The following is a 12,468-nucleotide window of genomic DNA, read 5'->3' on the forward strand; positions in this document are numbered from 1 at the left end:
TCTCTTGCTCACAGATGGTGTGCGTCTCTTTTCTCAGCATCAGCTTCTACTAGTACGCTGCATCGTCCCTCACTGTACTACGGGTCATACTTTCTTGCATGTACTTCTTACTGTTAAAAAGAACAGGCCTGTCATTTTTGGCGCCCGTATTCCCTTGCTCCATGTTGGTGTGCGTCTCTTTTCTCAACAGCAACTTCTAAGTACGCTGCGTCGTCCCGCACTGTACTACGAGTCATACTTTCTTGCATGTACTTCTTGCTGTTGAAAAGAACAGGTCTGTCATTTTTGGCGCCCGTTTTCCCTTGCTCCCAGTTGATGTTCGTCACTTTTTTCAGCAGCAACTTCTACTAGTGTGCTGCATCGTCCCGCACTGTACTACGAGTCATACTTACTTGCATGTCCTTCTTGCTGATGAAAAGAACAGGCCTGTCGTTTTTGGCTCCCGTGTTCTCTTGCTCCATGTTGGTGTGCGTCTCTTTTCTCAGCATCAACTTCTACTAGTACGCTGCATCGTCCCTCACTGTACTACGAGTCATACTTTCTTGCATGTACTTCTTGCTGTTGAAAAGAACAGGCCTGTCATTTTTAGCGCCCTTGTTCCTTTGCTCTCTGTTGGTGAGGCGCCACCTTTCTCTGCATCGACTTTTACTAGTACGCTGCATCGTCCCTCACTGTACTACGAGTCATACTTTCATGCATGTACTTTTTGCTGTTGAAAAGAACAGGCCTGTCATTTTTGGCGCCCGTGGTCCCTTGCAACAAGCACAGTGGGTACAACTTCTACTAGTACGCTGCATCGTCCCTCACTGTACTACGAGTCATACTTTCTTGCATGTACTTCTTGCTGTTAAAAAGAACAGGCCTGTCATTTTTGTCGCCAGTGTTCCCTTGATCCCTGTTGGTTTCTCAACAGCAACTTCCACTAGTACGCTGCATCGTCCCTCATTGTACTACGAGTCGTACTTTCTTGCATGTACTTCTTGCTTTTAAAAAGAACAGGCCTGTCATTTTTGGCGCCAGTGTTCCCTTGCAACAAGCACAGTGGGTACAACTTCTACTAGTACGCTGCATCGTCCCTCACTGTACTACGAGTCATACTTTCTTGCATGTACTTCTTGCTGTTGAAAAGAATAGGCCTGTCATTTTTGGCTCCCGTTTTCTATTGCTCCATGTTGGTGTGCGTCTCTTTTCTCAGCATCAACTTCTACTAGTACGCTGCATCGTCCCTCACTGTACTACGAGTCATACTTTCTTGCATGTACTTCTTGCTGTTAAAAAGAACAGGCCTGTCATTTTTGTCGCCAGTGTTCCCTTGATCCCTGTTGGTTTCTCAACAGCAACTTCTACTAGTACGCTGCATCGTCCCTCATTGTACTACGAGTCGTACTTTCTTGCATGTACTTCTTGCTGTTAAAAAGAACAGGCCTGTCATTTTTGGCGCCAGTGTTCCCTTGCAACAAGCACAGTGGGTACAACTTTTACTAGTATGCTGCATCGTCCCTAACTGTACTACGAGTCATACTTTCTTGCATGTACTTCTTGCTGTTAAAAAGAACAGGCCTGTCATTTTTGTCGCCAGTGTTCCCTTGATCCCTGTTGGTTTCTCAACAGCAACTTCTACTAGTACGCTGCATCGTCCCTCATTGTACTACGAGTCGTACTTTCTTGCATGTACTTCTTGCTGTTAAAAAGAACAGGCCTGTCATTTTTGGCGCCAGTGTTCCCTTGCAACAAGCACAGTGGGTACAACTTTTACTAGTATGCTGCATCGTCCCTAACTGTACTACGAGTCATACTTTCTTGCATGTACTTCTTACTGTTAAAAAGAACAGGCCTGTCATTTTTGGCGCCTGTGTTCCCTTGCTCCCTGTTGGTTCGTGCCACTTTTCTCAGCAGCTCTTCGACGTCCTTGCACAAGTCTTCCGGCGTGGTTCTCCAACTGTACCGCCTGTAAGGCTGGCCGTCGCTCGCTACGAGAAATTTCTCGAAGTTGCCGGCGACGTCTGTTCTCCGTACGGGACTCCAGCCGATGTCCAGGTGCTCTTGCGCCATGGTGGCCGCGTTGTCCGACGGAAAGGGCAGCTTGAGTTTGAGATATTCGAACACGATGTGACCGTGCTTGCCGTTAATGTCCACTTTTGAAAAGAGCTGAAATACGAGACGTTGTAAAATTTACAATGTGTAACGTTAGAGAACACAAAACTTCTGAGGAAATCTTTGATGAAGGCTTGACATCCAAGTAATACGATACGCCAAAAAAAAACTACTCAAGCATGCAGCTGGACATGGTTTCGGAAACGGTCACTGACAAAAGGGAGTGGATGCTACCTGAAACGTCTGACTTCTATGTAATTATACAAAATCAAATCCAGTTGCTTTGGTAACTGTTTTGAATTATTTGATCACAGTCATGTGCTAACATATACGTGTGCAATACACAACTTACCAATATAAAGTTTAACCTTTTTCATAATTACATACAAAATGTATAAATGTCGAGTCGCCCAGGTTTAAACCACTAACAAGACGGCTGTTACGGCACATGCCTACGTTAGAGAGTACAGTAAAGGTGTTATTTCGTACCTGGAAGTTTGGAGAGTATCGGTTTCCCGGCCGTACTGCGCGGAGGCACCTGAGGATCTCGTGGTTGGAGAAGGGTTCGCCGGTCCCGAACTGGTTACAGCAGAAACCCAGGACGATCAGACCCTTCGGTCCGTAGGTGGCTACCAGGTCATTCAGCTGTATGGACATACAATAGAGAGTGTTTTATCAGTCTCTGAATGAAACACTACAAAGGGTGTAAATTTCTACATTTACTCGTTTAAACGTTACTGCGTAGGTCTTAACTTGGGTGTAATGGTAGCTGGTCATGTCCGGTCTATGGTCTACAGTAATATGGTCTACATGTAGTATACCATTTAAACGAGGATACGAGTTCTACTTGTGTGCGAAGTGCCTTTTACACGTTGGATGACAGTGTACGTCTGTAAACACACAAACGTGTTGCTATAATTCTAGTGTTTTGTACAGTAGGATTCAAATAAATGTAACACGTAGTTTATGGCGCAGGTGGAACATTAACAGATACCAATCATGCAAATACATTCCTAATTTTAATAATTGATGCAAAAGTGTCATAATTCGTCTAATTAGGTGGAAAATAACATTGGCATTAAAACAACATTGAGACATGTGTATTTTGTTTTAAAAAGGTGTACATAACCAAGCATATATTATGTAAATGTAGACGTCATTTGCATAATCAGAATATTTCCTGGAGATCTAGATATGAGGTCTCCGAACTCTTGCTGTTACAGCGCCAATAAAAAAAGATACATGGAGTCATGACTACAGAAAATGGGTCACGTGCTAGCTAGGTCCAGGTTCCAATTAAAGTCGGACCGGCCCGTAGAATGGCTATTTGACGGACTGCTGTGTACACACTTCCGCCGTGCCTTTTCAGTTCCATTGATTCACTTAAACGTGTTTTCAGACATAATAAAAGCGACTGAATGAACTTTTGACTGGCCCAATATTTGTCGTCCGACCATAGCGGCGTTCATAGCAACTAATTAAGGCACCTGCTCCCAGTGACAAATACATGTACCCTGGGAGCCAGACTTATGGTGATCGGGCCGTTAGCCAGAGTTCTTCGGCGGCCAAAGGCAGTAAGCCCGCCGATCTGAATTAGCGCTACGGAGGAGTTTTAGCCCGAGGGATGGGCTAGAACTCCATCGTAGCGCTGATTCAGATCGGCGGGCTTACTGCCTTGGGCCGCCGAAGGGAAATGGCTAACGGCCCGATCCCCCACAAGTCTGGCTCCCAGGGTACCTGACAAGTCTCCGGCGCCGCCCGAACCGACAAGGCAAACTCATTCATCAATAGTTTTAATATTAACGGCTCAGACACTCGAATTAAGTCAAAGTTTAATCATGTATTATCAATGAGCGTTTCAGTGCCAGGGCGACAAAACTTTGATAAATATCCCTAAATGTGGTGGGGCTTGGACGGAGGAAAAACATTTAATTGTGCTTGTCTGTGTGAATTTATGTTCTATATTGGTTTAAAAAGGCTATGGGACTACTTCTACCTTTGATACCAATCTTCAAATGTTAGCTGTATGTGGCAATGCTAAAATAAGGAAGGCTCTACCAGCCTCCGCGGGTCGCTGTGAAATTAGTAGCAATTGGCTAGATAGAGTCAATTGTATGAAGGGAGTTGGCTACGGAGATAAGGTCCAATATTGCAACCTGCGGCTGCAAATGTTACCCTCCATGGCCAAAGTCCCCCGGCAAATGTTCTCCCTATAGCCGGTGCGGTTAGTCTGGTAGAGACTAAAGATAAGGTATGAAATTTGACTGCATTGCCACATAATATTGTCTGTCAAAAAGCAAAATAAAAAAGGATTAGATCACGAAGTGTGGTGAAAAACATTTTCTCTAATATGGGACAAAGCGAATGTATCAATACATAAGCTGTTCACAGAAGGCATATAATGATAATAACAATAATAATACAAATATACTATAGTCAGATTTACACACGCGTTTTTGAGTCAACTTCGACTGTGCAAGGAGAACCCTGGGCCACTTAAGTAGCGTTTTCAAGTAGAAAACTCTACTGTAGCAGCCCAAAGCTCCTCATACACAGCCCCGAGTCGACTACGAAAACGTGTGTGGAAATCGGGCCCCAGCCCACTCATTATCGGTATACAAAACCTTGAGGTTTAATCTACATCGTAGCAGTTTGACAGATAACTTAAGAATGTTGGCATAAGTTCTAAGTCCAATCAACATAGGCCGCATTACATAGCAGAGTGTTCGTTGCTGTAATTAGAACAACAACGAGCCTACGATTCCCCCAACACTAGCTTGTCACACAAACATAGGGCCACTCGTTGTGAACCAAACATCGGTGTTGTGAGGTGATAACACTACAGAAACCGAAGGAGGTTTTGTAAACTTGTGAGTCCGTAAAAACTTTGGAACTACCTTTCAGACGTTTATAGGACCTCTCGCAGGGTTTAGTGGCCGCCGAGAGTGTCACAAAAGACCTATAATCGCCTTAAGAAAACACGGAACGAACGTTAACACAACAGAGCAACCGGACTTGATTCCATGGTCTGTATTTGTAAGGTATAAGAAGCTTACATTTACATGCCATCGTTTACAAATAACTAGAAGTGGCGTCGTGGTGGTGTAGTGGCAGGGTCTTTGGCCCCAGAACCCGGAGATACCGGGTTCGAATCCGGGGTTCCCTGATTTGTCCCACTTTACTCAGGTGAAAATGAGTACCTAGCTTCGGTTAGGGACGTCCCTCGTATAGGACGTTAAATGGAGGTCCCGTGTTTGAAGAGAGCCACACCTCAAGCACGTTAAAGAACGAAAAGAGTAGGGGTCTTTCCCGGTGTGTGTTGCTTATACAAATCTGTCCGGATATGCAGATTGTACTCTTCAGTACAACCCTGGTGTGTTACGCCTTGATGTGGTTTACCGGGTAAGCAATACCGTGAATAAAGCGGTATGAAATTTCTGCAAGGTTATCTATTCATCTAACTATCGTGCAAGGAACCGTCCAGGAAGGAAGAAAGAGAGGTAAACAACGGAGAAGATGGGAGGATGATATCAGCGAATGGACAGGCATGACACTTAGTAAAACACTAACTTAAAAACAGAAAACCGAGAAGGGTGGAGAGAACTGGTTGTCAAATCTTCTGTTGTGCCCAAACTGTATAACAGGATAGAAGAAGACGATGGTTATCTATAGGTTATCTATAGAAAGGAAAAGAGAGTCCTGCAAAAACTGTCTGTGCCGGGCTCAAACTCTATACTATCAACCCACTTTGTTGTATCGTATTTTCCAACATCAAAAGATAAAAGATTACGAAGACCCACTTTTATTGTTAAGTACCCGGAAGCGATACCCAAGGGACTACACAACGTTTCTCTGTTTATCAATGAAACAACAAATATTTTCACAAAGGGACGTGTCCGAAAACGGATTTAAGTTACGCTGCAAGTGTATCAAACCGGGTGTTCCTGTATCGTTTTATGTAGTGTTCTATCTCCAAATAGAACGACTTTAAAAGCTTAAGAAAACACTTTAATGTACACTACCCGGTGGTCTTTCCGTGCGAAACACTTATCTATAAAAGAGATATCTATTTTGGTCACGAATCTTGCTCTACCGGTAGCGGTATTGTCCTTCTGTATCAGACTTTCTAATCTATGTCGGACACACGATACCAACCTCCTGTCTTCCCAGGATTACATCTAATTTGTTGCCACACAACTCTAATGGGACGCCCCACGTCACAAACACACACACATAAGCCACAAAAGTCTCAAACAAATGACAAGCCTTTGCCACCGCACAATACCTGGTCTTACTGACTAATTTTTCTTCCTCTACTAGATGGATTTTCATGAAATAGATTTAGGAGATACAGCTAGTAATTTTGTTAAGTTGTGAGGCGCCTAAGATGATATACATGGCGATTAGAAAGTAAAGAATTTCATCTGATAAGCCATGATTATGACCCCATTCAATAGCAGTACGTCTAGTTATGTCGGCAAGATCACTAATGTGAAAAAAGAAGTTTGTTGAATCACATAATGGTCGTACTTGAAATATTTGGGGAAAAGCTTAAGCTTTAGTGCCAGATGTCACCGTTCTGATTTTTCCCATACACCTTACTAGTAATGGTGACATGTTAACAACCAGGTGTTACCACTGTATAAGGCTATACAGACATTGGGAGTGATCAAACGTAATTTGTGGGCATCATCGGACCAGTAAAGGTAATAAGATTACTTGGCATACATGCCTCTAGTAAGACCAAACTTTGAATATACTGCAACAGTATGGGATCTGTAAACAAAGAAAGACAATGATAAACTGGAGAGGGTGCAGAACCAAGCTGCCAGATTCTGTACGAACAACCAAGGAAGTTTTAAATCAGAGCCTCATCTAAACAACTATGACAGGGGTGCTATAGCTAGTGTCACCAAAATGAAAACAGATCTACAGCGAGTGTCTTACCTGGAGATATTCCCTTGTGGTGTGTTCTGACGCCGACGCCACGTTTACCACCAGGACAACCTTGCCATCGTAGGCGGAGAAATTGATCATCTCCCCGCCCAGGGCCTCGGCGCTGAGCTCGAAGAAGCTTCCAACCACTGAAGCCGGGCATAGCGGCGTGTTGAGCTCTATGGGGTGGGGGGTGGCATGATGCTTGCTGTGGTGGCTTACCCGCCCGTGGCCGTAGTGCGGTCCGTTCATCATATTTTCCAATCCCTCTCTCTCTTTTTTTGATGCTCAGAATCTAGCGAGTTGCCAAACTTGGCCTTTTCTTAAACTCGTAGCAAGGTAACTTCTTGACTCGATGTAATGTCCGACCGACTCTTAAAAATCTCCTTCAGAATACTCTACCCGATTGTTCAGTGTCCTTATTTGCGTGATACTCTACAATTAGGTTACGGCAGGACATAATGGAAGTCGCCAGACGGTTCTAATGGGTGATTAGCCGTGCAGAGCGCGACTGTCGTCTGTTTAAAAATAGCGGCCGTTCCGATCCAGTGAAGCCGCAACCGGGCACACGGTCAAACTTGATTGGCGTCGGCTACAATCTGTGATCGCCTTGTTTACACCACTCGAAATGCCAGGTGACTCTCTTCTCTCTCACTTAGTGATGGCGACTTTTTCAGACCGACCTTTTTCTCGACAGGTGTCACTGAAAAACAAGAAGTTTCTCCAACTTTTTTTGTCTCTTCAAGTTTTTTTTTTCCTGTGGGAGATTATATAAACAGAGTTTGAATTTTATCTATAATAAAACATAATTTCTATCTATATATATAATGAAACAAATATAACAAATGAAACATATAGTTATGTAGCTTAGAGCGATTGCAATTCCATGGTCTTGAAGAGCATATATTCCTCGTCTAATTGTTAAAATTTTTATCCTTTTTTAAATTTATAAACTATATAGTGCATAGTTTTGACATTCAAACAAATGACAAGGTTACCGCCTATGTCTTTTGCTACTTTGACACTTTTTAGTTGCATGGTACCAGAGCACTTAAAATGTTGTAGCTAAATAATATGGCGAGCGTCGCATTCCAATGTGTAATTGGGGCACAGGCCGAGAACTGAGTGGTTTTTAACCTTCTCCCTGCTGCCTAACTCTGTAACCAATAGAGAATGGGGTGCCAAACGGCTACTTCAGTGTGGTAAAGGTTAATACTATGTCTATGGCTATCTCCAAGCACCGTACAAGTGTTTGAGAAACAAGTAGATTATACACGCTCTTATATATATTTGTGGAGACTGTACTATATCATCATAGTAGTACCTCTCAAGTACTATATCATGAAGAATATTGCTCACACTATATTACATCTATTGTATAAGAAAATCAACTCGCAAATTCAAAGCATTCTTTTAACAAAATGACAAGCAATGGTCAGTATTTGCCATACGTATACCCAATTCGAAATACATAATGTAAAATCAATTTTAGCATCAAGACACGGAAAAAACGCACCATTTACATGTGTAAACACCCTATACATACCGCGATGAAGTTTTCCGACGACGGTTTTCACTTCTAGATTACACCTACTACTACAAAACGAACCAAAGGAGGATACCCTGAGGCGATCGAGAGCGTATAGAAAGAGTAATAGTCCTGCCTTACCTGTATAATTACCTGTCTGTTAACAGCAGGGGGTGTTGGTAAAATGCCGAACAACCTCTTGTTTCTCCTGAGAACCGTTTCACAAGCGACTGTCCCACGGTAACCAACACAAAATTGTCATGCCCAACCTGTCGTCTGCAGAATAGTGTTTGGACGAACCCACTTCGACGTTAGCATGATAAACTATTGTACCACACTTGTCAAGTGTTCAGGAACTAGAACATACGGTCATTTTACAAAGATATCGTGCGATTTGTACAGGTACAAAAAGCGGATTTGTAAGAATAACACAATTCCAAAGCATGAGGAATTACGCATTTAATTCCATATGTTAAGGGGGCTATAGAAGAGATATGGACACATCCCCTACCTAGGTGTTCTGTGGTACACTCCCACAAGGCACACATGTACGAGGGTCTGCATGCTATTTTCTTAAGGTTTTGTTTTTATTTATTTTCCGTAATTCGTAAGGAAATCCGTCTTATACGGGTAATTCGTAGCGATGTGACCAAATTTTGCGTAACTGCCTACCTGGATTTTCGGGTATACACGTAGGGGGTTATTCTCAATTCAGCGCAAAGGGTTGTGGGGACCCCTCCATGCAGACCCTCGTGTACGTATACACGCTTCACTGACTAGCACCTCTCTGTGGTTGTTATCGTTGCGGCTGTGTCAACAATGAGCATACCTGGTCACGCTGAAGGACGGCGCTTGTGGAAGGCGCTTTCTCTCTCTCTCTCCACGCATCGAGCGTAGACAGACAAGAGAACTAGTGTTAACAAAGGCTGCGCTACTGACGCTGAATAAGATACGAGGTCGTGTCGCTGACAATGTTGAAAAGGAATAATACTAGAAAAGTTTAAAAGCATGACATGACATGGAGGGGGATTCGAAGTTCATCGTAGCCTCTACCAGGCTCCAGAGGCGACTGGAAAGAGTAGAAATTGGCCAAATAGACAGATCACATGCCAGAGGAGTTTGTCCGCTCAAGGAGGTTTTATATAAAAACTCCTTGGTCCGCTAAAGGATGCCAGTTTGCCGCTCTAGTTCGTTGGACACCAGTGAAATGGGTGAATATAACGTTGGGGGTAATTCAAGCTCTTTTTGAACCCTTTGCATGTGGCCTTAATGTAAAGAAGGGGAGGCATTGCTCCATTATTCGCATTAAATATAGTCACTGAATGCATAATTCTAGAAGAGTTGGCAAAGACATCATAGCTAGGCCAACGAGGGTGGAAAAATTGAACGAACTGTATGTATACGCCAAATAGCAGTTACTGAAGCAGCTGGACATGATTTTCGAAACGGTCAGACGTTTCTAGTAGCATTCACTTCCTTTCGTCAATGACACTGAGCAAGATTTTTCGATCAGAAGGTTCTAATTATAACTTTCATCAACGAACAGTATGTCTGAGTGTGTCAAATGCTGATTCATAAAAGAACATAAAAATGTGTGCAGTTTAAACAAGGGTTGCTAAGGGTGCCCACCTAATGGCGTTAATTTAAACATTGGGCTGCAGGTTTGAACTGTTCAGGTTGCCAAACATGGCACACAATGGGGAATGTTTGTCTGTTAAGACTGAGGGCGCAGTAAAACGGATTAGTGCGGTGATATGGGTGCTTAGGTAAACTTCTTCACACTGTTGTCGTTATCTCGTTAGCAGCCCGCTTATACTAGTATATTGGTCGTAGCCGTATGTCATTCTATAGTCCAGCAGGATACTATGCAGAAATGTTCGCGGGTTCGCGAAATTGAAAAAAAAAAACCGCAAACATTTTGTCCAATAGTTGAAATATGACTGTAGCAATATGACTGTAGCGGTGCCGCGAACTTAAAACCACCACGAACGCTCATTGCATTTTTTCGTCTTAAAAACCACGCGTTACAGTACTAGTACATGTACAGCAACTTGCAAGATTGTGAAAATTTGTCTTAAAAAATGGGAAAATTTGTCTAAAAGCACCAAATTTGGCACACACGTACTTAAACGTATTCTAAACAATTTCAGATATGGAGGCATCTCAAATTCTGCCAAGAATCGATTTTGTGGCATTTTGTTTGCCATTTTCAGACCAAAAATGTATATTTTGGGCTCCTGTGCCCCGGTATCGAATGGGGATACCTATGACATCTGTCCACAGGACATAATTTTCATTTATCACGATTTTGATGTTGTAGAATTTAAAAGGAGATTGTGACAGAAACAACTAATGACAAGGCCTTCTCTGTAACAAGACAGCTGATTCGTACAACACATGCAAGACTATCCGAAGAATTCTTTCAGTTTGCGATTATATGACGACCCTACAACGAATATGACCAGGCCCAAGTTTATGATTCTGAATGAGGTGTGGATGGTACGTAGTTATTCCAAACATTGCACCCTCCTGGTAAATGTCTTTTCCATAAAAAATCATTCAAGTAAAGAGTAGTACATGCATGGTGAACAGGAGATGCATTCTTAGCACAATGTATGATTCAAAGATCTAGTCAATATTTTAACTATTTCTCTCTTAATGGTTTGAAGAAAGCTTTCAATGACACATGACACTTAATAAGTTAAACAATTATGTATTCAATTTATTGGATTGGATTATACCACAACACTCTCCGTCGTCTTGAGAAATATCAATTTTATATTCTTGCTGTTTTGGCTCTCATCAAAGGTGTGATCTTACACTATGAGAAGGTCAAACTATCAATAATAAATAACTATTAATAATGAATGAACAATAAAGGTCAAACTCAAGACAAACTGGACATTATATGGCACAAAATTCTTTTCATTTCCAATTTCCCATCAATTCAAAGACACACAAACACACAAACACACACAGACAGACCCAAAACAATACCTCTATTTTTCATGGAGGTAACAAGGGCAATATCTAACACTACACTGAACCATGAGTATAGATAACTCAATGATATTAATATCATGTTCATCTGACAGTCATAAGCATTTGCAACAATAAGGAAGCAACAATATACTAAAACTTTTAAAGCAAAAAAAATTATGATAATTGAATACTTTTAGGTCTTACTCCTTAGCATAATCATGAGGTAGAGGTGGTAGCACATGTGAGTATGTGTATTTGATAACATTACTGGATATTACTTTCAGTCATATTGATAACAGCAGCTTGTATTTTGGTTTGCATTTAACAGAATCTTATTTGCACATACATACTATTTTGATTGTCATTGCAGATTGAAAAAAATACTAATTTCTTGGATATACTGACATGAAGTTTTAACCTTCAAACTGCTGCCTAACTCTGTAACCAATAGAGTGCTACAGGTTAAGGTTGCAAAATAATCTTTGTGTTACACGTAAAAGTAAAGTAAGAATGAAAGTCACATTTTTACTAAATACTAAATGCTTTATTTTGTCTACTCTGTATTTGTTGTATCACAGAAAGTGTATTTGATAAACTCTATTCCATGTTACCTTGCTTCTGAATATCACTGTAACAGTTGAAAACTGTAACAGGGACAAACAATTCCATATATACATTAAAGGAAGGTAAAGCAGTTTTATGGCCAAAAAAGTGGAAATAAATAAATGCTAAAATCTTTATGGCAGTGACTACTAACACTGTTTAGCACATATGCTTAATAACTTCATACTTTCAGCTTTTAAAACCACACATAAACGAGCCTAACGATGATCCCTTTAGTTTCGCGAGGCCACAAAAACTCCAGCAAAATTGCGCAACTCAATCGTTTTTCTCCGTCAGTCTTCGGCAAAGTTCGGCCCCTGAGGTTT

General features: G+C 41.8%; 1 protein-coding gene across 1 annotated transcript; it reads right to left on the reverse strand.

Moving 5' to 3' along the window:
* Window positions 1–647: 647 nt before the first annotated feature.
* On the reverse strand, window positions 648–7,716 carry LOC136437932 (glutathione peroxidase 2-like). The gene is made up of 3 exons (XM_066432518.1): window positions 7,042–7,716; window positions 2,584–2,739; window positions 648–2,148 (listed from the first exon to the last, which is right to left on the reverse strand). The coding sequence occupies exons 1-3, from the start codon at window positions 7,282–7,284 to the stop codon at window positions 1,756–1,758; spliced, it is 792 nt and encodes a 263-aa protein (XP_066288615.1). The 5' UTR covers window positions 7,285–7,716; the 3' UTR covers window positions 648–1,755.
* Window positions 7,717–12,468: the final 4,752 nt, after the last annotated feature.

The sequence above is a fragment of the Branchiostoma lanceolatum genome, chromosome 7 (genome assembly GCF_035083965.1).
Source record: "Branchiostoma lanceolatum isolate klBraLanc5 chromosome 7, klBraLanc5.hap2, whole genome shotgun sequence".
Lineage (NCBI taxonomy): Eukaryota > Metazoa > Chordata > Leptocardii > Amphioxiformes > Branchiostomatidae > Branchiostoma > Branchiostoma lanceolatum.

Coding starts and splice junctions, on each gene's coding strand:
- LOC136437932 (XM_066432518.1), bottom strand. CDS start 7,284: ATGATGAACGGACCGCACTACGGCCACGGGCGGGTAAGCCACCACAGC. Junction 2,740..7,041: donor CCACAAGGGAATATCTCCAG/GTAAGACACTCG, acceptor ATGTCCATACAG/CTGAATGACCTGGTAGCCAC. Junction 2,149..2,583: donor GATACTCTCCAAACTTCCAG/GTACGAAATAAC, acceptor CTCGTATTTCAG/CTCTTTTCAAAAGTGGACAT.